The sequence below is a fragment of the Piliocolobus tephrosceles genome, chromosome 6, assembly GCF_002776525.5.
Source record: "Piliocolobus tephrosceles isolate RC106 chromosome 6, ASM277652v3, whole genome shotgun sequence".
Lineage (NCBI taxonomy): Eukaryota > Metazoa > Chordata > Mammalia > Primates > Cercopithecidae > Piliocolobus > Piliocolobus tephrosceles.
The window spans coordinates 95,107,560-95,133,709 of NC_045439.1; the positions used below are offsets into that span (position 1 = coordinate 95,107,560).

Here is a 26,150-nt window from a genome sequence, read left to right on the forward strand (position 1 = left end):
ACACCTGTAGTCCCAGCTACTCGGGAGGCTGAGGCAGGAGAATCACTTGAACCTAGGAGGCAGAGGTTGCAGTGGGCCCAGATCATACCACTGCACTCCATTCTGGGTGACAAGGCAAGACTCCATCTCACCCCCCCCCCAAAAAAAAAAAGAAAGAAAAAAGAAGAAGATACGTAAGGACCAATGTGAAAAACTCCCAGGCCCAGGCATCAGATCTCCACTGCCAAGGGTCCTCATGGCCCCTTGACTCAGATAAAATAAACCTGGCCCAACTCAACCATGCTGGGGCAGCAAGAACACTGAAGCACCAGGGGAAGAGACCCAAAGTGACCACACCCCATGTGACGCATCAGAAGAAAAACGCAAACTGAAACAGAGCAGGAGAAGATGAGAAGCCATAGTGGGATCCTATAGAACCTTCTGGCCCTTTTGGGGGGCTGAGTCCTCCACAGAAGCCCTACAGGTCCACCAAACTCAACCTCTGACCTCTACCCTAATATTCCCAAGACCAGCCTCATGCATAACAATTTCCTCTTCTTCAAACCCACTCTGCTCTCTCATATTCCTTTGCTCCCTATACACAGAACACCCTTGCCCCTCCTACTCCTCCAAACTCATCCTTGCAAGCCCAACTTAAATGTCACCTCCACGCAGCATCTTCCTCATGCATGGAGTCACCATGAATTAGTCCCTCTGAAGCACTCTACGCAATCAGGTTTATAACCTTGGTTTAGCCCCACTCAGTCAGCCACATATTGTAGCTGTTTGGGTGGTGACCACTGCCCTTGCTAGGCCACTGTGAGCTCCTAAAGGTGAGACTACCTTCTGCAGGCATCCCCTGGTTGGCACAGACCGCCAGCCCATGCACAGTGGGCACTCAGGGAACGCATGCAAAGCTCATCAGCTACCAACACATGCACAGACCCCTGGCTGAACTGAAGCAAAAAGAGCTGTTTTGCTTTCCTCCCACCAGGCCTCTGTAGCACCAGCTTAGGGAAGTACCATGAGGGGTGGGTTTGGCTATGTCATGAAGAGAACCACCTTCTGGAGGCCTCCTTCTTCAGGGAAACCACTAACACATAACACAGACACAGAAGGCGCCAAAGGGTATTCTCAGTGCAGAAGGCTTTTTTTTTTTTTTTTTTTTTTAATGAATCTCATCAAGCATAACCAAGAATCAAAACAAGCAGATAAACACAGTTGCTTTCCTGGAGTGGTGAGAATGCAGTTGAAAGAAGGAGGCTCCAAAAACCTCTGCCACAGGCCCCACATGTCTGTCCACTCTCCTTCCTTCTCTACCCCAGCCCTGCCATTGGCCCTACTGCAGTTTCCACAAAAGGACTGCAAAAACGTCTATGTCACTGGACTGCAAAAACAGCTGTGTCACTGCAGGTCAGAACAACAACTTATTAAAGGCACAGTTCTTTGGCTGGGCACAGTGGCTCACACCTATAATCCCCGCACTCTGGGAAGCCAAGGTGGGCAGATCACTTGAGGCCAGGAGTTCAAGAACAGCCTAGGCAACATGGTGAAACCCTGTCTCTACTAAAAACATAAAAATTAGCTAGGCATGGTGGTGCACGCCTGTAGTCCCAGCTACTTGGGGAGGCTGAGGCACAAGAATCTCTTGAACCCCGGAGGCAGAGGTTGCAGTGAGCTGAGATCCCACCAGTGTACTCCAGCTTGGGTGACAGAGCGAGACTCCGTCTCAAGTGAAAAAAAAAAGACAAAGTTCTTAGAACAGACTGAGGTGCAGAGGCGGTGACTCACCTATCTCTGCCCCCAAGTTCCTTGGTCACACACTAAGACTGTGCTGACACCTGCCAGAGACCAGAGGGAGATCATGCAGTAAAGACCTATCTCCGGCCTGACACTTGACAGACCCTTTGAGGGGAAGCTAAATAGAAATGGGACATGTCCATAAATAAACTTGCTAATTTAGGGTCTCACCTCAGTAATGGGCAGGACACCTTTTCCAACAAACACCAAGCACTAAATATTCAGGCAGACGTCCTCTTCTAAGACTCATAAGATTCCATCACTGCCCCCATATCAATGAGCTTTCCTCTCCATGCCCAGTCATGGAACCTGTGTGAGCCAGGGGCCCAATACCCATAACAGTGAGGGTCTGCTTACCAGCCCCTCTGTCTCCTCTGTTGTCCTCTGGAAATGTGCAGCCAGGACCATGTAGTCCCGCATCTGCTTGTGACATTCAAGACACTTGATTGAGTACCGGATGAGCCTCACAGGGTCTGGGTAGAGTGGCAAGGCTGGAGGAGGAGGACTGGCACTGCCCGAAGTGAGGCCATGTTTGGGAGACGATGAAGGGGCTGGGGCTGCTGGTGCCGTGGAGTTCACAGGGGCCGACACGAACATTTGGTCTGCAGAGATGGGCTTCACCAGCAGCTGGGAACACTGCATGACGAGCCCCTTGCTCTTGTGGTCACGAGCATGCCGGAGCAGGCTGCACTTGTTGAAGAAGAGCAGCGTCTTGGAGCACAGTGTGCACAGTACCTCAATGTGGACGCTCCGCCGGCCATAGTGCTGGCTCAGGCTCTTCTCTAAGGCAAATGCGTCTCCACACTCCAGGCAGCAGTACCCACTGGCCGGCACGTGGATCCTGCTGTCCGCAGGCGGGCTGAGATTTGGCGCGTAGAGGGGCACGGGGTTGGAGCTGTGGAGGACCTTGTTGAAGACCTCTACAATCAGTGGAGCAGCCTTTTTCACCTGGTGGACCAGGGGCACCGACATTTGTGTAAGCTGTGGCTGGCTCCGTCTTTGCACTGAGGACTTGGCTGTCACTGATGCAGCAACACTGTGGGGGACGAGGTTCAGGTTGGCCAAGTGCACAGCTTTGGGCAGGAGGTTGGCAGGGGCCAGGGTGGATGCCTGCAGTGCTGTGCTCTGTTGCTTCTTGCCTGTCTGTGAGCCTGGGGCAGCCCCCTTTGGGACCTGGGGCCCAGAACTGCAGCAGGGAGATGAAGAGTCACTGGCCTTTGTCATGCTCTCGTCCCCTTTCCTGGCCCCCTGGGGGCTCCCTGAATTTGTGCCTGCCTCAGGAAAGTGCTCTTCCACAGGCACCTCATCCCCTGGCACCTCGCTTGGGGCCTCGGCAATGGCACTCCCTAGAGGTGACCCAACAGGGGACTTACTTGGATCATCAGGATCTGGCAGGATCCTCGTGACAGTCCGTTTGATTTCCCCTGATGATGTCTTAATGGTTTTGATTCTCACTTTGGGAATTGCTGGTGGGGAGCTGGCAGCCACAGACGGTGAGCCTTTGCTGCTGCTGTCACTGCAGATGCTACGAGGGCTGTCCGATGGCTTGATACTTTTTCTAGTGGCCTCCAGAGGGCTCCGGGGACTCTTTGGTGACTTGGGCATTTTGGGGCTACCTTTAGAACCCTCTTTAGCGGGCCCTGAGAGATCCTTTGTGTGGCCAGGCTGATCCTCCTTAGTGACACTAGCCACTCTTTTGGCCTGCAAGGCCACCAAGGCTGCCACACAAGAGGACAGCTTGGAATGAGCTGGCTTTAGACGCTGCCTAGGGGGGACTGATGAGCAGGTACCAAGCTCCCGGGCAAGCCCCTTGGACTCTCCGATACTGTTGCTAGGATGGCTGTTGAACTCCAAAGCTTCCCCAAAGAACTGAGTGGCATCCGGATCCTTGTGAGGTTCCACTGCGTTCTGCCCACCTCGCTCGTGTTCCTGCTGGCTCCCCAAGGGCTGGGGTTCTGGCTTGGGTTCTTTCTTACAAAAATGATCAAACATATGCAGCTCTGGAACCGGAAACTTAGCCAGAGCCTCCAGGACTGGGCCCCCCGCAGCCCCGCACCCAAGAGCGGGTGGGAAATAACTGTCAGAGTGTTTGGGCTTTATCCCGAATCCGTTATCTTTGATGGGATCCTCAGGTTCTGGGCTGGAGATTGGACTGAACTGGTTGAAGGTGGGTAATGGCTCTGACTTGGGAGGCTCCAGTTTGCCAGGGAAACTCCTGGCACTGTCTCCATTCATAAAAGTAGAATCAAATTTCCCACAGTTGTGGGGATCTGGAGGCAGATCTGAGCCCCGGAATCCATTGTGTAGGAGACTGGGAGTAATGTGGTCTTTCTCTGCTTCAAACGACTCCTGGCGGCTGGTGTTCTTGACAATGACACTCACGGCCGGCACATCAGGGGCTGATCCTGAGTGAGACAAGGACACACTTTCATCCATACATATGCCTGGAGGTTTGAGGGGACTCTCATTCTCCTCACTGGGTGTCTGGATGGCCTCCTTGGCATCAAGGCTGGTGGGGTCTGGGATGTCAAAGGCAGCCAGGAGGTCATCAAAATCTGGGGTTTTCATATCCCCCATGGCTGGATGCTGGCAAGGGCTATAACAGAAACAGAGAACAGAATCAGTGACCACCAGGGTCCCACTGGACCATCTTCACTACACACCCATCAAACTAATGCACACACAGCCAGGACACCCATGCAAAACCCCACATACTATGACAGGAAGCCACCCACCTCAGTTTTACCCCAACAGGTTTCTAAAATGCTAGAGAGGTGGGGGCAGAGATGGAAAGAGTAGTGAGATGTAGCAACAAGCCTGCTTGGATGATCTTAAACCTCAGTACCTGGAAATTGACGGCTAGTTACAAAGTCACAAAGAATACACTCCTACCATACTCCCCCAGCTTCTCAGGGAACCTCATCCCTCCACAATCATGTGCACTAGCAAAAAGCCACTCAGCACTTCCAGCCTTTAGAAAACTACTGATTAATACACGGAACCTGGCTATAACTTCTTCTGCTAATTTACTCTCAGTAATTACTCACTAACTTTACATAACTTTGGGGGTTTTTGCTGCATAAATTCAATCAAATCCAAAATGATTTGCTATTTGTGTTGTCTTATTAATAAACTCTAGAAAATTATATCATCCCTAGGTATTTTTTCTCTGTTCAGCAGACACACTTGATTCCTTTTCACCCTAAAACTGTTACCAGTTGCTAAATGCTCCTCCATTAAACCTGAGGAGCAAGGTGACTTGCAAAGTACCAACAGTTATCAAATTGGTCAGCTGACAATTTGGGGGAAGCCTAATTCTATTTTGACTTAATATACAAAGAACAAGATAATAATTCTATTTCAACTTCATGCACCTGTTTCCTTCATGATCTGGGGAAGCAGAGCTACAGAACTACTGCAACAGGGGAAACAGAAGGCCCTAGAGAGACCTTCCATTAGGAAATTCTCATAAAACTCACACTTAAGATGAAACATGAAACTGGCTGGCTCAAACCTGCTGGAGGGAGAAGAAAAACCTCACCATCTCCCTTTAAATCCTGGATCTGCTTCAGCATTCCAGGGCCTTTACTGGCTTACATGTTTCTTACGTCACATTTATGCTGAAAACCTTTCTGGATGCAGACTGGCACAATTCTTTTAGAAAGCAGTATGGTAGCTTCACAGAACCAGAAAAGTGGCAAACTTTAGGTCCAGGAACCCCACTTCCAGAAATTTATCCTAAGAACAAAAATTCTCAAAAACTATATGCAAAAATTATATGTTACAGCATTATTTAAAAAGCACAAAAGAGAGAGAGACGCACACAAAGAATTTAAATGTCTTAAGACCAAAAAAAAAAAAAAAACTTGATAGGCTGTAATGCAGTCATTAAAAATTCTCATTATGGGCTGGGCGTGGTGGCTCTTGCCTGTAATCCCAGCATTTTGGAAGGCTGAGGCAGGCAGATAGCTTGAGGTCAGGAGTTCAAGACGAGCCTGGCCACCATGGTGAAACCCTGTCTCTACTAAAAATACAAAAATTAGCCAGGTGTGGTGGTGGGCGCCTGTAATCCCAGCTACTCCGGAGGCTAAGGCAGGAGAATCACTTGATCCCAGGAGGCAGAGGTTGCCATGAGTCGAGATTGCACCACTGCACCCCAGCCTGGGCGACAGAGTGAGACTCCATCTCTAAATAAATAAATAAATAATTTTTAAAAGTTCTCATTATTAAATCTATATAGCAACCAGGAAAATTACTTATAATGTCAAGTTTAAAAACACTAATACAAAAATGTTGTCAGACTATAACAATGTAAAATTATGCATGCATTTAAGCCAAGATTTAAAAAAAAATGAAAATGATTATGTGCAGAGTAGTGGAATTACTATTGGGTTAGTTTTTCAAAACTTTTTTAGGGGGCTGATAGACTGCTTTTATAATTTTTAAAGGGAAAAATAACAACAATAACAACAAAAACCCACTCAGAACCACAGGGCAGCAGGTGGCATAGCAGAGGTATATCTCTTACCACCCCATGGGATCAACAGGTTTCCAGCTTTGGTTTCTTGCCCCCCTCCCAACTCCCAGCAAAACACATCTGCCTGCATAAGAGTTTTCACAGAAAATGAAAATTATACTCCCTCCCATTGGGAAGATATCTAATTATGGTAATAATAAAGTACAATACCAATTACCTAAACATGGGTTGGCAGAATACACCACTGGAATGAGATATAAAGTTTTGAACAGAACAAATGTTTGTCTCTTGGAGTAGGAGGTGTTGGAATCCATAAACAAGAGGAACATACCCGATGTCACTGAAAGCAGTGGGTACTCGATACCAAGTGACTTACTATGCAGGGTGATCATAACTATAAGGAAACACCTGCATGATATTCACTTTATAAGCTTCTTTTTTATTTTTGTTCTTTCTTTCTCTTAAATGTCTAGGAAAGGCCAGGCACAGTGGCTCACTCCTGTAATCCCAGCACTTTCGGAGGCCAAGGCAGGTGGATCACCTGAGGTCAGGAGTTCGAGACCAGCCTGGCCAATACAGTGACCTCTCGTCTCTACTAAAACTACAAAAATTAGTTGGGACATGCCTGTAGTCCCAGCTACCTGAGAGGCTGAAGCAGGAGAATCACTTGAACCCAGGAGGAGAAGGGTGCCGTGAGTCGAGATCTTGCCACTGCACTCCAGCCAGGGCAACAGACTGAGACTCCATCTCAAAAAAACAAAATAAAACTGTCTAGGAAAAAAAAGATTGAGGGGAAAGGGCAGAATAGATTTCCCAGCTCTCATTAAGGAGATGGAGAAAGCATGTGGGAAAAGAGGAGGAGAAGTTGATTGTGTGTATAAGAATTAGCTGGGAGTCTGCTATTATCTAATATGAAGTTGCAGAGGCTTGAAGCAGAGAAAGATTACATCAGAAGTAAAGCTCTCCTCATAGAGAAATCTCAGGGATTGACTGAGAATGGTCAGAAGTAAATCTTTTGCCGGAAAATCAGAGCTAGTAAATGGTGTGAGAGCTCAATATTAGCAGCAGAAAAAAACTTTTATAGAGATTTTAGGTCAGGCACAGTAGCTCACACCTGTAATCTTAGCACTTCGGGAGGCCAAGGGAGGAAGATCACTTGAGCCCAGGAGTTTGAGAGTAGCCAGGGAACACAGTGAGACTCTATTTTTAAGAAGAATAAATGTTTTAAATGCCAAAGCTGAACGCCTTTAAAAGCCAAAGATCACATCCTGTTTTCTATTTAGCCCCAGTAAGAAAAACCAAAAACAGCAGCAATCAATAACTGTGAATAAGGTACTCTATCGTGTACCTACATGTTTATATTTACTTGAACCTTGCTCTAAAGCATCACATTGTTTTTAAATAGAAATTAATCAAAATGTACCCTGTTACAAAGCAAAAGAAGAAACTGTAAAGAAAAAAACCAACAAAAAAGTTCTATTTACCAAAAACCTGCCAGCACAAAGTTAAAAGGCAAACAACAAATCAAAAGGAATATTTGCAACATATAATTATCATTGATATCTTAACTAAGACATAAAAAGCCCTTATAAAGAGACCTCCTCTTTCGGCTTTGGAGCCCCCCTCCATCTGTCTCTGTACAAGGGAGTTTCTTCCTTCTGTCTTCTCCCTTCCTTCTTGCCTATTAAATGCTCCACTCCTTAAAACCACTCCACGTTGTGTCCGTGTCGTTTTCTCTAAACCAGCATGAGGACCAAGAACCCTGGTGTTCCTCCACTCATCAGAGCTGTATCATTTTGATGCATGGGCCAGGAAAGGAAATTCAATCATCAGACTGCAATCAAACTCCAAATGGTGCTATAAACTGAACCACACATGGACACGCCATCTTCTGAGGAGTCTTAGACCAACCCCAGGAGGAGCCCTAGCTGCTGTTCCCCATTTGACGCCTCTTTTCAGCAGGAAGTAGCCAGAAAAGAGTCGTCGCCCAAAACCCCCCAATAGAGTTAGTATGGCATCTCCACAGTGGGGGAGTGTTGTAGGAAAAGGGGTCACTGGGAAGTTTTAAAGCATCTCTGGAAAAGTTTCTTGTAAAGCCCGGGCTCTTACAGCCAGGCCAGCAACCTTTGATATGCAAGTCGGCCATTAGAAACTGGGTCCACCCAAACATGGAGATTCCTGTAGCCTTCTTGCCCTTTCCCTACAAGTTCCTGGCAACATGGCCACCCCCACATATCCTCACGTGTGTAGAACGTCATGGCACCATGCATTTGTATATTAAAAGACGAAGGTGGGAGGGCCAGCTTTTTCTCTATGTGAATGACATGACTAGTCAAACCAATCTCCTGAGCCCTATGCAAATCAAACACCGCCTCCTCCAGCCTCCGCATATATACCTGACTGGTATCCGTGGCCAGTGGGGACCTCCTTTTTCAGCTTTGGAGCCCCCCCTCCCTCTGTCTCTGTACAGGGGAGCGTCTTCCTTCTGTCTTCTCCCTTCCTTCTTGCCTATTAAACTCTCTGCTCCTTAAAACAAAAACAAAAACAAAAAGCCCTTACAAAGCAATAAGTAAAAGATGAGCAACCCATTAGAAAAATGAGTGAGGGTGATGAGCAGGCAATTAAAAGAGGAAAGACAAATGGACAGACTAGAAAAAATACTCCAGAATGGAGTTAGGTTACAAGAATATTCCAAATGTTAAAAATATCTCGGCTGGGAGTGGTGGCTCATGCCTGTAATCCCAGCACTTTGGGAAGCCGAGGTGGGCGGATCACGAGGTCAGGAGATCAAGACCATCCTGGTTGCGGCCAGATGCGGTGGCTCAAGCCTGTAATCCCAACACTTTGGGAGGCCGAGACGGGCGGATCACGAGGTCAGGAGATTGAGACCATCCTGGCTAACATGGTGAAACGCCGTCTCTACTAAAAAAAAAAAAAAAAAAAAAATACAAAAAACTAGCCAGGCGAGGTGGCGGGCACCTGTAGTCCCAGCTACTCGGGAGGCTGAGGCAGGAGAATGTCGTAAACCCGGGAGGCGGAGCTTGCAGTGAGCTGAGATCCGGCCACTGCACTCCAGCCCGGGCGACAGAGCAAGACTCCGTCTCAAAAAAAAAAAAAAAAAAGACCATCCTGGCTAACACAGTGAAACCCTGTGTCTACTAGAAATACAAAAAAATTAGCTGGGCGTGGTGGCAGGTGCCTGTAGTCCCAGCTACTCATGAGGCTGAGGCAGGAGAATGGCGTGAACCCAGAGGTGGAGGTTGCAGTGAGCCAAGATCGTGCCACTGCACTCCAGTCTGGGCGACAGAGCTAGACTCCGTTTCAAAAAAAAAATAGTATCTCAACAGATGAAATTATTTTCTCTTTTGTTTATCTTCATTTTAAAATTATTCAAACTATTTGTTTCAAATTGCATTACTTACGTAACTTCATTATTTTTAGCACTTTAGTGGGAGGCCAAGGTGGGATGATCGCTTGAGCCTAGGAGTTCAAGTAACATAGGCAACATAGTGAGACCCCATGTCTCACTTAACGAGCTAGATAGATCCAGACCTGGTGAGCTCTCTGAGTGATCTAGAGTGGCCTAGTCAAGAGGCAAGGCAGGATCACTGGTTTGGAGGCTGGGAGTAAATTTCACTCAAAGGTGAGATAATGGAATTTGCAACAATATGAACAGCCCCCTTGGGGGTAAAGAACAACTCCAAGACTGGCAGACTGACGACTATACTCTCTCTCAGAATAAGTTTCTACCTAGGGAATATCTGGAAATATTTTTTAAAGATGAACATAAATCCCATTGTTTATTACAGGGTCTACTAGTTTGCCCAGGAAATTTTACCAAACATTTAAGTGAACATATCAACTAGATGTGGGTAAGGAGCATCTTAGTTTTGAAAGGGCCTCAGCATGCCAAATCACCCTGTTGGAATTATTTGAGGGTATAAAAACAATATGATTCGGCTGGGCACAGTGGCTCACACCTGTAATCCCAGCACTTCGGGAGGCTGAGGTGGGCAGATCACTTGAGGTCAGTTCGAGACCAGACTGGCCAACATAGTGAAATCCATCTCTACTAAAAATACAAAAATTAGCCAGGAATGGTGGTGTGCACCTGTAAACCCAGCTACTCAGGAGGCTGACGCAGGAGAACCTCTTGAATCCGGGAGGTGGAGGTTGCAATGAGCTGAGATTGCGTCACTGCACTCCAGCCTGGGCAACAGAGCGAGACTCCGTCTCAAACAACAACAACAACAACAACAACAACAACAAAACCCAGTATGATTGGCTGGATACAGTGGCTTATGACTGTAATTCAGCACTTTGGGAGGTTGAGGCAGGTGGATCCCTTGAGGTCAGGAGTTCGAGACCAGCCTGGCCAACATGGTGAAACCCTGTCTCTACCAAAAATACAAAAATTAGCCAGCTATGGTGGCAGATGCCTGTAGTCTCAGCTACTTAGGAGGCTGAGGCAGGAGAATCACTTGAACCTGGGAGGCAGAGGTTGCAGTAAGCCAATATTGCACCACTGCACTCCAGCCCAGGTGGCAGAACGAGACCCTATCTTAGGAAAAGAAAAAGAAAACAGTGGCCAGGTGCTGTGGCTCATGCCTATAATCTCAGCACTTTGGGAGGCCAAGGCGGGTGGATCGCCTGAAGTCAGGAGTTCGAGACCAGCCTGACCAACATGGCAAAATCCTGTCTCTACTAAAAATACAAAACCTAGCCAGGCATTTTGGTACACACCTGTAATCTCAGCTAGGGGCAGGAGAATTGCTTGAACCTGGGAGGCAGAGGTTACAATGAGCTGAGATGGCATCATTGCACTCCAGCCTAAGCAACAGAGTGAGGACTCTGTCTCAAAGAAAAAAAAAAAGTATGATTATATATAATTATGGCAGAACTAGTAGACTAGTAGACAGAATTTCTACAGACTTTAAATACTAAGATCCCACCAAAAAACAAAAAAAAACCAGAACAAAATAACAACTGACTTCCATAAAACTTGGGTGAAGGTATGTTGTCTGTGTGCATCTGTATATATGTCTTCATGTAATTCTCATTCATGGGGAAATATAACCAGTAGAGTTTTTAACCCATTGACTAGTTTTGGACTAGAGCTTTATGCTTTCATAAATTACCTAGAATGGTGGTTTCCAACCCATAAGGGAACCCAGCTTCACATCCACATATGTGTTCTCAAGGACCAGCCATTAGACACACCACTACCGAATAATGACTCATGAAAAATTTATTTTAAAAAGGAAGTCTTCATAATTATATAAATGCCTTGGGACCCAATAATCTAGCAGAAGAATGTTAGGATGTAAGTTTCATGAAGGAAGAGGCTTATTTATTTCACTCATCACTGGATTCCCCATTAGGTACTCAATAAATATTTGTAGAAGCAATAAAGTAAAACCTTCAAGTTTGCAAATGGCCTTAAAGCTGTTCCTAATCAAAACGCAAAATTAAAAGACAGGTTCTCATGAGGCTGTATAAATAGGCAAAATTATAGCAAGTCACCATCAGTGAAAGCAAATGTGAAGGAACATTCAGGGAAAAGCAATACCAATTATACTTTTAGAATAATGGATTTTAAGCTACACTGTTCAATCAGCTTAGACTGTTCCCTTAAGATACCACATTGCATGTTTGATCACAAAAAGTCCAGAAAATGCTGGGCATTATCAGAAAGAACACTGTAAGCAAATTAGAACTTGTGATCCTGCCCTTATTCAAAACCACTCTGTGTCTGTAGCTACATGTGCTGTGCAGTTTGGGTTCCCTGTATCTCAAGAAAAACATATCAGAGTTGGAAGAGGTCCTGAGAAATCTCAGAGATTGAAGTTATAAAGTAAATGAAAGGGCTTTCTAATGAAAGCCTAAAAATTAGAGCTCTTTTTTTCTGGAGAGATGAAAATTTAGGAGAAAGGAGAAAGTATAACTAAATTATAGGTTTGTTCATCAAACCTCATAATACTAGAGAGAAGAGGGCAGTATTTTGAAGTTTGAAATAAAATATGTACTGGGCTTGGACATTCCCAGGGTGCTCTGTAGATCTTCACCCCTGGATGGCGACAAGGCAGGGCCCCTCTCTGAACTGACTTTTTTATTAGGAGAATTAAACCCCTGGTGGGTGGTGACTTGTTAAAAAAAGAAATAAAAGATGTAGACAAAAGATGATTTTATCTATTGTCAGAAAATATCCTGAATTGTCACAGGCACAAAAATATATAAATGTAGTAACATGCACATATTCAAATCTAAAAATAAAAAAGGTTCTGAGGAACTAAGAACAAGGACTTAACATTGAACCCATGAGCTTTTTCCCCCTCTGCAACAAAGCCTTCAAATTTCAAGTAATATTAAACTTTGTTATCTCTTACTTCAGCAATGCTAAGTTCAGTAATAGTAGATTAATAAAAGTTCAGTAACAGGACATTAAGGAGGCAGGGGCACTCCAAAATGCATTAAGAAAAATCTGATCTCTAGTCAATATATTCTGTTTAATAAGACAAAGAAGCAAATAAAATGTTGTCGATTTATAAAATGAAAGTGAAAGGCAGCATGATTTAAGGAACACTGAACTGTGAGACAAAAACAAAAACAAGTTTTCTTGAATTTGCCATTGTTCATTGTATTAGGACTGGAAGGAAGGATGGATGGATGTTTTACAACCTGTGGGTGAACTCTCAACCCTGCTCCCCCACATGACTGACGATGGCTTAAATACTGGTATCTGTGTTGCATTATTGTTTGTAATTGTTAAGAGTTTTTATTTTTTTGTTTGTTTGCTTTGAGACAGGGTCTCACTCTGTCGCCCAGGCTGGAGTGCAATGGTGTGATCATAGCTCACTTCAGCCTCCACCTCCTGGGCTCAAGTGATCCTCCCGCCTCAGGCTCCTGAGTAGTTGGGGTTGCAGGCATGCACCACCATGCCTGGCCAGTTCTTTTAATTTTATAGAGACAGGGTCTCCCTAGGTTGTACCAGGAATGGAAGCAGACAAGGGGAAAGTCAGAATGAGCAAACAAGTTCAAGAGTAAGCTGCTGCTCCCAAGATGTACAGAGCCTCTGCCTGAACTCGAGCAGGAACATTAATCATCGAGACACTGCTTTCATGGGTGGTAGCGAAGGGAACTCAGTGAAACTTCAGTAGGATCAGAGGACACAGAAAAAAAGAGCCTCAGAACAAAACCCCAGATTGGGAATGGTATAGCTAAAAGAATAAGGAATTGTGACCACATGGAATTGGCTTTCACTCCTATGGTATCAATAATTACTTGTGTGAAGACCCTAGGTAGGCATTGGTTTAGTATGTAAAATTAAACTAACTTTAAAGATCTCTGAGTCCTTGAACAGGCTAGGATACTATGGCTGGGCAAATTAATCTAGAACTTAACGGATTTCTACATAAAAATCAACTTCTAAGGTGGACAAGCAGACTCCATAGCATATACATCTCACTGGCCTCTTGAATACACATCTGAGGCCTGATTATAGGTCTATGTCACTCCAAGTGTCAGATGTTCTGAGTCAGTCAACGGCCAATGTTTCATTTTATGAGGCACCTGCTGTTCAAGCCAGCAGCAAAAAATGGCCCAAAGAGATTCTCAGCAGTACATAAGAAACAGCTGCTCAGGCAAAAAAAAAAAAAAACCTTTTTTACTTGTCTTTCCTCCACTTAGTGTAGCCCCTCTAATGCACATGTTGCCATAAAATTTGCTGTGAAACATACATCTGATCACCCAGATGTCCCTGTTCAAAATCTCCATGGTGTTCAGGATGGAGCTCAAACCCTTCAGCCTCACATGGAGGATGCATTCCAATGTGGTCTCTGCCCCTCTCCAGCAACTTGTCAGGATACCTTTCATTCTGACCCCAGTGGTGGTTATCTCACACTCTCTCATGCCTCTGTGCCAGGGTTTGAGCTATCCCCCTGACTAGAGAAGAATACCTGATACCCCAACCCACCAGGGCCCCAAACACAAACCTGCCTAAGAACTCCTCATCCCCAAGTTTCGGCTCCAGGGTCCCCTTCTGATGCCTTCTCTGAGTGCTGGAACTCCAGTCCTCTGCCCTCCTCCTGCTCCACTTTTCTCCTGACACCCAGGCCTCTCTTCCTCTGTGGCAGCACTTCTCACAGGGGGTTGGAATCATTTGTTTTCTCGTCACTCTTTCCCATCAGTATGTGAGCCTCTCCTGTGTTGGGGTCATGTCTTTCCCCTCTATTTCTGTGACCTAACACACCTGGCTCCCCATGGCAGGTGACTTGTCACTGCTCCCACAGCCATTCCTGGATGTCTCTTCAATCCCCTGGCTGATGTACCTGCCCCTGCTTGCCCTGTGCAAGGTGTCCTTTGCCCAGAGGCAGCTTCTCCTCTCCCCCTGCCATGCCTTTTCCATGCCAACTGAAGATTTCAAGGACAGAATTATATTGCAAACATTCTAACAAGACTCACAAGATGTTAAAGCCGAAGGGGCCCTTAGAAATTATCTGGTCCAGGGGCTTCCAAATGCCTGTCTGAAGGCTGCTGGTGGACGGACTGCAAAAGAATAACATGGGGAATGACTTAAAAATACAGATACACAGGCTCCACCATGAAAATTCTGATTCAATAGGTCTAGGATGGATCCCTGCTTTTGGGGTTTGTTTTTAAAGCTTCCCAGGTAACTCTAGTGCACTGGTCTAGTCCAAACTCTTCATTTTTTAAACATGGAGAACTGAGGCTCAGAGAGGGGAACCGTCACCAAATGCTAAGACTTATGACTGGCACTGAAGGCACAAAGCTGAAGGCCCAGACCCTGCTCTTGAGCACCTATACATACATAATCCACTGGAAACATCTTTGGGCACCACTGAGGCTCATCAAGGGCACAGAATTCCTACAGAAGTCACCTCACTCTCCCTTTTGCTCCCTTTTGCTTTATTCTTCCTCACATCATAATTTTCTACCTTTACTGTAGTTTACTGAACATTTCAGTAAAGTGTTCTCTTTCCTGCTATTTTATAAGCCCCTCAGTAGACACTCACTAAATTATTATTTCTAGATTTGGATCTCTACTTGGATATCTAATAGGCACCTCAGATCTACTATGTCTAAAATCTAGCTCTTCATTTCCTCCTACAGCCTTCCCCATTTCAGTAAATGAAAATGCCATTATTCCAGCTGCTTAGGCTTACACCTCTCTCTCTTTCACACCCTTCATCCAATCCACAAGCATATCCTGTCAACACAACCTTCAAAATATATTCAAGTCCAGCCATTTCTCACTACCTCTACCATCATCTCTCTCCTGTGTTCCCACAAAAGCCTGCCAATTGATCTCCTTGCTTCCACCCTTGCCTCTACTAGTCATTCCCAACACAGCAGCCAGAGTATTGCTTTTGAAACGTACATTGCCACTGGGCACAGTGGTCCATGCCTGTAGTACCAGCTACTCAGGAGGCTGAGGTAGGAGGATCACTTGAGCCCAGGAATTTGAGGCTGCAGTGAGCCAGGAATGCACCTGAGGATAGCCACTGCACTCCAGCCTAGGCAACACAGTGAGATCCCATCTCAAAAAATAAGAGAATTTGTTTTCAAACTTTTTATTATACTTTAAGTTCTAGGGTACATGTGCACAACAGGCAGGTTTGTTACATATGTATGCATGTGCCATGTTGGTGTGCTGCACCCATTAACTCGTCATTTACATTAGGTATATCTCCTAATGCCATCCCTCCCCCCTCCCCCCACCCCATGACAGGCCCCGGTGTGCGATGTTCCCCTTACTGTGTCCAAGTGTTCTCAATGTTCAATTCCCACCTATGAGTGAGAACAATTTTAAAATGTTAAAGCACACATCACATCATGTCCCTACTCTCTTCAAAACCCTTCAACACCATCCCATCTCCCTCAGAGTGAAACCCCATCTTTCCCACAGCCTCCACAGCCGGGATGAAGGCACCGTCCCCATCTCCTATGCCTCTCTCTCACCCAGTCTGTCCGGGCACACAAAGGCCTCCATACATTCTTCAGGCATGCCGGTCATGCTCCATCCCGAGCCTCTGCAGTCACCATTCCCTCTGCTTGAAACATTCTCCCACCAGATCTCGGTGGGCTCACTTCCTCACTTCTTCAGGCCTTTAATCCAATGTCCCTTTGTCAGGAGCCTTCCATGACCATTCTACATGAGATACCAATCTCCAACCCCACCATCAATCTTTATCCCTTTACACTGCTTTATTTTCTTCCCAGCACTTATCACCACCCAGCATATATTATATAATTGTTCATTACCTTATTGTCTTTTTGTAAATTCCAGTGTGTTTACAGGAAGGTAATCCACCATTAGAAAGGAGGAACAGGCCAGGTGCAGTGGCTCAAGCCTATATTCCCAGCACTTCGGGAGGCTGAGGTGGGCTGATCATCTGAGATCAGGAGTTCGAGACCAGCCTGACCAACATGGTGAAACCCCATCTCTACTAAAAATACAAAAATTAGCCAGGCATGGTGGTGGGCACCTGTAATCCCAGCTACTCAGGAGGCTGAGGCAGGAGAATTGCTTGAACCCAGGAAGTGGAGGTTGCAGTGAACTGAGATCATGCTATTGCACTCTAGCCTGGGCAACAGTCTCAAAAAAAAAGAAAGAAAGGAAGAGGAACAATTTGACAAGCTCATTTGTCCAGAGTTAAGATTGTTCAAGATAGTCACAGATTCCCAAGTGGGTTTATTATAAATCAAACATTTTACAAATATGTAAATTTTTGTTTCACTTCTTAAAATTTTAGAGAGAACTTCAGTGGTCATAGGACTTCGCCAGTGGGAAGGGATCTACCTAAAGTGCCCTTGTCTATGAATCCTGGATCCCTGTAATGGCTGATTAAATTAAATATTTTATCAGTGGGGAGTGCCTATTGGCCGATGTCCCATAAGGTCATTTATTTTGAGGATGGGATCAGTGTGACACCAGAGGAAAGAAAAGGCTAGCTCTGAGAACCATAGGGAAGAGGTAGGTACAGGGTGGGCCTGAGTCTTAAGAAAAAAAGACACAAAAGGCTGGGCACAGTGGCTCACGCCTGTACTCCCAGCACTTTGGGAGGCTGAGGCAGGTGGATCACTTGAGGTCAGGAGTATGAGACCAGCCTGGCTAACATGATGAAAACTTGTCTCTACTAAAAATACAAAAATTAGCCAGGTGTGGTGGCGCACGCCTGTAATCCCAGCTACTCAGGAGGCTAAGGCAGGAGAATTGCTTGAACCCAGGAGGCAGAGGTTGTAGTGAGCTGGGATCGCGCCACTGCACTCCAGCCTCAAGCCTGGGCGACAGAGCACAACTGTCTCAAAAAAAAAAAAAAAAAAGAAAGAAAGAAAAGAAAAGAAAAGAAAAGAAAAAGAAAACGAAAGAAGATAAGAAGATACTGGCTAAGCACTATGGCTCGTGCCTGTAAGCCCAAACAAGAGGCTGAGGCAGGTAGATCATTTGACGCCAGGAGTTCAATACAAGCTGGGCAACATGGCAAAACCCCATCTCCACCAAAAAAAAAAAAAAAATTAAATTAAAATTAGCTAGGAGTGGTGGCACATGTCTGTAGTCCCAGCTACTCAAGAGGCTGAGGTGGGAGGATTGCTTGAGCCTGGGAGGTTGAGGCTGCAGTGAGCTGTGATTGCACCACTGCACTCCAGGGTAAGTGACACAACAAAACCCTATCAAAAAAAAAAAGAAAGAAAAAGAAAGAAAAGAAAAGAAATCTAAAAAAAAGAAAATACAACTCTGAACAAACTGAAATACCATTGAATTGTACACTTTAAATGGGTAAATTTTATGGCATGTGAATTATATCTCGATAAAGGTGCTCTCTTTTTTAAAAGATAGAAAAAGATAGAACTGGAGGGAGCTGGGATTATAGAAGACAATAAAACTGACTGGGACAAGTAGAAACTAGGCATAGGCAGCAACTGCAGTTTACACAGAGCTGACAATTTAGATACAAACTGATACTTTTTAACCTGTACCCCCTTTACCTTTCCTTATTTGCAAACAGATATCAGCAATAACCTGGCACCACACTTTGTTAGAAGGAAACAGGACCCAGAGATTTGAGAAAAAGGGGGACAGGACTCCTTTTGTTCACACACCATCCTGGCGTGTTCCTGCCAGTGAACTTTGTAAATGCATCATCTCTTGGTAGTGGGGGACCCTAAATTTAAGCAAGAAGCCAGCAGCCTCAGACCTGCTGTGAACCAAGCCTCAACTCCCGATGCAAAGGACCCTAGAAAACAGTGTTGGCCGGGCACGGTGGCTCGCACCTGTAATCTTAGCACTTTGGGAGGCCGAGGCGGGTGGATCACCTGAGCTCAGGAGTTTGAGACCACCCAGGGCAACATGGTGAAACTAAAAACACAAACGATCTCTATGAAAGATACAAAAAAATTAACCGGGTATGGTGGTGCATGCCTCTAGTCCCAGCCACTTGGGAGGCTGAGGCAGGACAATCACTTGAGCCCCAGAGGCGAAGGTTGCAGTTAGCCGAGATCACGCCACTGCACTCCAGCTTGGGCTACAGAATGAGACTCCATCTTGAAAAACAAAAAGAAAACAGAAAGTGGCCATTCCACAGGTTCACTCTTTCTTTGGTGGTTTTGAGGGTGCCACCAGTCTCATCTACCATAGACAACCTACAGTTCCAAAGCTTCCTAAACTGACAGGTCTAGAGGGACACAAAGAGCATGCTATTACTCTTAGAGGCATCTCTATGGCTGCCTTAGATCACCACAGAAGTTTAGGAGCTGGTGAGTCAAAGAGGTGCTAAAGTTTCTCTTCCAAGTGTTCTGTTCTTATTCCCCTTTTCTCACATACACACACACACACACACACACACACACACTTCTCTTTCTCATCCTCTCTCCCCCTATTTCTTCCTTCAAGGTACACTTTCTCTCCCTCTCTTCTCTTCCCCTGTCCTCTCTCTCTCTGTCTCTCTCTCCACCCCCTGACTCTCCAGATCCTGCTCCCTCCCTCATACCTCTCTTCCTCCCTCTTCTCTCCTTCCCGTCTCAACAGATATCTGGGTGTGCTCTTTCACCGAAACTGCTCAGACCTGAGGGAAGCCAGCCTTCAGCAGAAAAGTAGGGCCCCAGCCAAAGCAGCCTTTCACCAACAATTCAGCATGGCAACAGATCCAATATCCAGGTGTTCTATATGTGCCTACTGTATGTCCCTGGTGATCCAAGGGAATGATAGGGAATAACATGTCCCTATGTGCCTTTCTATGATCAGACAAATGGAATATTAAGAGCCTTCACAGAGTGAAATGTTTACAGATAAAATAATGTGACATTTGGAATTGGCCTCACAATAACACAGGGCAAGAGGAAGAGAACAAGGAGGAGATACATAAATGAAACAAGATTGATCATGTAGCCAGGCATGGTGGTGTGTGCCTGTAGTCACAGCTACTCGGGAGGCTGAGGTGGGAGGACTGCTTGAGCCCAGGAGGTAAAGGCTACAGTGAGCCTTGATCGCGCCACTGCACTCCAGCTTGGGTGATAGAGCGAGACCTTGTCCCAAAAAAACAAAATACTAAAAACAAAACAAAAAAAAAAGATCATCAATTGATAACTACTGAATCTGACTGAGGACACTGAGGTTTATCATATTTTTTTTCTATATTTGTACATTTCAGCACAATAGGGATTCACCCCTTGGCTAGTAGACTTTATGGGTCCAACTAAGGTAACCACCAAGATCACACACCCATCAGGATGGCTATTATTTAAAAACAAAACAAGGCCAGGCGCGGTGGCTCACACCTGTAATCCCAAAACTTTGGGAGGCTGAGGCGGGCGGATCACATGTCAAGAGATGGAGACCATCCTGGCCAACATGGTGAAACCCCGTCTCCACTAAAAATATAAAATTTAGCTGGGTGTGGTGGCACGCACCTGTAGTCCCAGCTACTCAGGAGGCTGAGGCAGGAGAATCACCTGAACCCAGGAGGTGGAGGTTGCAGTGAGCCAAGATCACGTCACTGCACTCCAGTCTGGCAAAAGAGTTAGACTCTGTCTCAAAAGAAACAAAACAAAAAAACAAAAACAAAAACCAATAATAACAAGTGCCAGGGAGGATGTGGAGAAATGAGATTCCTTGTACATCACTGGTGGGAATGTAAAATGGTACAGCTGCTATAGAAAGCAGTTGGCGGTTCCTTAAAAAATTAAACAGAATTACCATATGATCCAGCAATTCCACTTCTGGGTGTATATACTCAAAAGAATTAAGAGTGGGGGGACACAAGATATTTGTACACCCATGTTCATGGCAGCATTATTCGTAACACTCAAAGGTGGAAGTAACCCAAGTATCTGTCAACAGATGAAAGGATAAACAAAATGTGGTATATACATACAATGGAATATCATTCAGCTTTAAAAAGGAAGGAAATTCTGACACATGCTACAACAGACAAATATTGAATGATTCCACTTATATGAGGTCCCTAGAGTAGGCAAATTCATAGAGACAAGAAGAATTGTGGCTGCCAGGGGTTAGCGGGAGAGAGAGGGGGAGTTATTGTTTAATAGGTACAGAGTTTTAGTCAGGTTCTAGAGATGGACAGTGGTGATGCTTGCACAACCGTGAAAGTATTTAATGCCACTGAGCTGCACACTTAAAAATGGCCACTTTTGTTATATGTATTTTATCATCAAAAAAACAAAATCCAGGGAACAAAAAAATCTCATGTCTAAACTCTTGGCTTTTTAAGGCCAGCTCAGGTCAGCCTAGACATCATACCTTAGAGAGGATCTCAAAACAAGGGTGTGGCGAGCGTTGCTAGGGGAGCAGAGCTGCAGAGAAAGGAAAAACTTCTACCTAGGCACATGGTCTAGAGTCCAAACACCACCTAAGGAAAGAAGAAAAACAAAATGTTTTTTAAGTGGGTCTGAAGGTAAATGTTAGAGTAAGGAAAGATAGTTTAAAAAACTAATAATAATAATTCAAGTGTAAGACCCAGAGAAAAATCCCCAAACATAAATTCAAGCAGGCCACAAATGTAATCAAAGACAAAACTCTTCCCAGCTCCACGTCTGCTCCCCTCCCTCTATTATAGCCTGGTGGTTCAGAGCACAGACTCCATCTGGGTTCAAATCCTAGTTCTACTACTTACTAGCGGTGAGACCTGGGGCAAGATTCTTAATCTCTGTCTGTTTTCCCATATGTAAAATGGGCTATTATAGGGATAAAATGAGTTAATAGTTATAAAGCTCTTACAACACTGCCTTTCACATAGCAAATACATGTTTGTTAAGTATTATGCCACCAACCTCAGTGGCGAGCAAGCTTTCCGTCATAAGTTTTCAGAGTGCCCCAGAAATTGCTGGCCAGAAGCATGGAGAAAGGACAGAAAGACAAGGGAAGTAAAGCCGGGTTTAGTTTACCCCTCCACACAACTATTCCTCCAGTGCTCGGGATGCCCGCTGAAGCTGAAGAAGCAGAGGGCCAAGCAGGGGCCAGTGGGGCAGGTGAGCTGCAGAAATCATGGTGGGGGCAGATAGCGGTGTAGGAAAAGGTCAGCACAGAGCAGGTGATGAGGAGGAGGGACAAAATGAGCAAAGTCGGCAGAACCCTTTTTTTAAAACTAGGTGGTCCTCAACTGTAGCTGAACATGAGGATCACCTTGGGAACTTTGGAAGCTACTAATACTTGGCCACCACCCCCCTAAGATTCAGATTTAATTGACTAGTGTTGAGAAATACTGGTTAATAGCCCATCAACTACATATACCACAAATTACGTAATAAAAGGACTCATTCCCCGAATTTCTCATTCTGCCTGTTCTCACTCTAATCCCGCATTCCCTCACTTGACTTCATTCCAATTTTGACAGACCAACATTTAGTTTGGATTCTAAATAGTAATACAGACAATATTAATGTAAAAATGTAGAAGGAAAGGGAAAGAAACCAATTATCTCAATTCTACAGAAAGAAACTACAGAAAACTATCCTGGAAGTTTTTCCTTTTTTTATTTGGACTTTCACATTTCAAAACATAAACTAACAAGCAGACACTGTGCTATCCAAATGAGGACAAAAGTTAGAGATCGGGGCCAAGGGGTGTCTTAGGTCTGTTGTCCAATAGTAAATAAATTGGGAGGTGCTCCAATGAGTATACCTGGTTATTTACTTCAGATTAACCTTGGTTCCTCTGGCCACCAGTTTCTGTTGGGTTATCCAGACAGTCTCTCTCATATGTGCAATCATGTAGTTTGGCTGCAGAACGGCTAACAAACCTCAGTGTCAGTCTTCACTACCAGGCTGGCTGCTCCTCCCAGGTCACCCTAATCACACACTGATGCTTGGATGTATAGGAATTTTACAGTTTATAACACATTCTTCACACAGCACAAGGAACTCACCAGTGAGTGAACTAAGACTGGCACTCAGGCTTCTGCCTGCCTCCAAGGACCAAGCTGCCCTTGTACAGGCAGGTCAGTTTTCACATTTCAAGTTTCCCAACACACTCATCTTCCCAAGCTGCTATGGGATAGGGCACAAATTTTCCTTCAATTTGGTATTGAGACATTCACCATAGCCCTTGCCATAATGACACACCTTAGAGTGTTGTAAGACCAGGATTAGACAATATTGCTCTAGAGCATTGTTCTAGATTAGAGCTTCTTCCAACACGAGAAAGATTCAGGACTATCGGAGCCAAAGAGACTCTAGGAAACCATTAAATTTAAACCACTTACTTTACAAGCAAGGAAACTGAGGCCCACAGAGGAGAGGTAATCAAATAAGAAAAGGGACATAAACTGAAGAGTTTTTATTACTGTGGAAGATTCCTGTTATTCCTGGCAAGGTCACAGGGCCCTTGCGTGTCCTTCCCATCAGAACAGCTGAAGTCACCCACTCACAGTTACCCATTCAAATCTCTCCACCAAATATAGGGGATAAGGCTTATTTAACCCTCAGACCAGTGCTTCTCAGCCCTGGAGTGATCCTAATGCCTAACTCCAGCTCAGACCAATTAAACCAGAAATTCTAGAGGTGGAGCCACCAAAGGATCCCCATAATCCATACCTTCCCCCATGGATTCCTTAAACCCTCTCCAGCCTGAGGGGCTTTTGCACTTGCTCTTTTCTCCAATCTGAATGCTCTTTCCTCAGATATCTGTGTGGCTCCCTCTCTCACTTCCTTCAGACCTCTGCTCAAAGGCCATTTAATCAATGAGATTTCTCTGACTTCTCAATTTAAAATAGAAAACCTACCTCCCCACCAAACCCCTCATCCATCATCCCTGCTTTATTTTTCTCCATAATACTTTTCACCATCTCTTATATTGTATCTTACTTATTATCTATAAAGGCATACAAACCAGAATGAGCCCCATAAGAGTAAGACTTGTGTTTATTTTGTTCCTTGTTATATTCCCAGTGCCTAGAATAGTGCCTGGTACATAGCAAACCATGAGATGTATATTCTAAATGAAGACATCAGGAACACAAATCTCAAAATATGACTCATACCAAAAGATCATAAAGCAGCAGCCGTTTGGTTGATTATACCAAAAACACTTCTTCACTGATCTCATCTTGGCACAACCCTTATCAAAAACAGGACAGAAGCCTAATGAAACAGAATCCATTCAGAAATACTTTCAGAAATAAGTATTTCTAGTCAATTAATCCAATCCAATGGGTTTGTTCATCAAAGACAATTTGTTCTGAGAAATAAACATACAGAAATAGAAAATGAAGTTGAAAGGTGATGGAACAAATGGCTCTCAGATACCATCTTAGCATATGTGCAGATTCAGAAGAAAGCCTGAGAGCACTGACAGCTGCACTCAGACAGGAAGAGTTTTCAGCAGACCAGAAAGAACAGACAGGCTCCTCTCCTGGGATTACAGCCCACGAGATGAAGGTGCCATCTGGGATACTACTGCCTGCTTATCCCCAAACCCCCCAACCTGATGAACACCTTCAGTGACCTGAGGAGGACCCTTCCTTTTCCTTTCTCCTACTTATAGCCCACCTGCTAACTGATTTGAAACCACTGACAACACTTTAAACTCTACCACATTGGGAGCACTGGAAGCCTTTGTCAAGGCAGCCACACAGCAAGTCTCACTGATGTCATCTGTTCCGTTCCATGTCTGCCGACTCCCTGTCCTTGCTCTTTCCTTGCTGTCTCTGGTCTTTCCCTACTTGGTCATCCCGCAAGTTTCTTTAAGACTAATCCTTCCCAAACACCATTTTTATCAGGTCACTTACTCTGCTCAAAAACTTCCTGGACCGGGCGTGTTGGTTCATGCCTATAATCCCAGCATTTTGGGAGGCCAAGATGGGTGGATCCCTGAGGTCAGGAGTTCGAGACTGGCCTGGCCAACATGGCGAAACCCCATCTCTACTAAAAATACAAAAAATTAGCCAGGCGTGGTGGCACATGCCCTGAAGTAGAAAGAGTAGAAGATGTAGCTGGGAAGCAGATGATGGCAGGCCATTGCTAGGTCTTTGACTTTGACTCTAAGATGAAAGGCTACAGGAGGATTTGGAGTAGAAGAATGATATGCTCAGACCAATATTTTATTTGTTGTAGGTGTTTTTTTTTTTTTTTTTCACCACTTATCCTCAAATTCTATCAGACTGACATTTTAAAAGGATCACTCCCCTCTGCCTATCCATCTCAACTATCGTTAGGAAGATTACAAGAATTTCTTCTTGAATGTTCCCAACTTTTCTAAACTGAGCACATATTATTTTTCAAATGAGTGGGAAAAAAAAAACAATCTCCCCAATCCTTAAAGACTTGGTTCAAAGTCCAACTCTGCCTCAAAACCCCTGTAACAGGCAGGGCTAGCCCACACCGTACCCTATGCCCCAGCCAGCAGGACCACCAAGGTGGGCCCACAGTCAGCAATGAGATGGTACAACAACGTTCACTGCAGGAACTGATATGCATGAATGTTTCTTTTGCTGCCCTCACTTCTCTCCTCCCATGCAGAATTGTGTCCCTTCAGACACTCTTGCCCCCAAGTGCCTGCCTGGGTCCCAGTCTTTCTCTCAGTTGACTTAATTAATTTCTGGTAATTAAAGCTACTGTTTGGTGATGATGTACTAAGAGTATGACCTCTCCCAGGGGGTGTAAATAATTTAAAAAAGGACTCTAAGATGGAAATGCAAAAGCCTTAGACTCAGAGGAATGAAGCTATAATGATGGAATGACAGGCACTGGGGTTCATATTTTATGGATAGGAGGCCAGCTTCTCCTAAAGGGTATAGCACTTAGGTAGGAAGCAGCGTCAAGGGGAGACAAGTAAAGTAATGAAAGATGAGAATACTTCATTGCCACCACCTCTCTCCTCCCAAATGGCCATTCAATACATTTTGGGTACTAGAGAATGTTCCCTAGAGGTAAACCCAGCCATCTCAGAGGTTGACCTGTATGCCAGTAACCACCACCCTCAGAAAGAAAAGCCCCCATAAGATACTTCTGGTCTGAAAGCAAATTATTCTCTAATTGCTTTCAGTGGGGGAAATCCTGGAGGGCAAAGTTCATCTCACATGATTCTTTTATGCTCTACAGAGCACCAGCTCTGGATTGGGTCCACAGTTGCTTATAAAAGCAACTGTGGAATACTGATCTTAATTAGAATGTTTACTTATATTTAAAATCTTGAGGGTGTTCCTTTAGCAAGGCAAAGGGCATAGGGAGACTATAAGAAGAGGCTTTAAGGTAGGTATCTACTGTAACTGAATTGGCAAAAAAAAAGAGTAGAATGCTGTTGCAAAAAGGCTCCATAAAATTTTACTTATTTAGTTAGTTAGAGACAAAGTCCCACTCTGTCACCTAGACTGGAGTGCAGAGGCATAATCATGGCTCACTGCATCCTAGACTTCCCAGCCTT

The 26,150-nt window shown here is 44.9% G+C and overlaps 1 protein-coding gene across 5 annotated transcripts in view; it reads right to left on the bottom strand.

The window, feature by feature from the left end:
• Positions 1-26,150, bottom strand: part of ZNF592 (zinc finger protein 592) — a 55,797-nt gene that overhangs the window by 19,165 nt on the left and 10,482 nt on the right. Inside the window, exons 2-5 of one of the 5 annotated variants that reach the window (XM_023187162.3) lie at positions 21,033-21,141; positions 14,717-14,800; positions 8,653-8,782; positions 2,137-4,375 (exon numbers count right to left, since the gene is read on the bottom strand). In XM_023187162.3, coding sequence (XP_023042930.1) covers positions 2,137-4,356 — 2,220 coding nt within the window. In that variant the 5' untranslated portion in view covers positions 4,357-4,375; positions 8,653-8,782; positions 14,717-14,800; positions 21,033-21,141. The remainder of the gene's footprint in view (positions 1-2,136; positions 4,376-8,652; positions 8,783-14,716; positions 14,801-21,032; positions 21,142-26,150) is intronic. The other 4 variants (XM_023187160.3, XM_023187163.3, XM_023187161.3 and 1 more) reach the window with 4 other exon arrangements.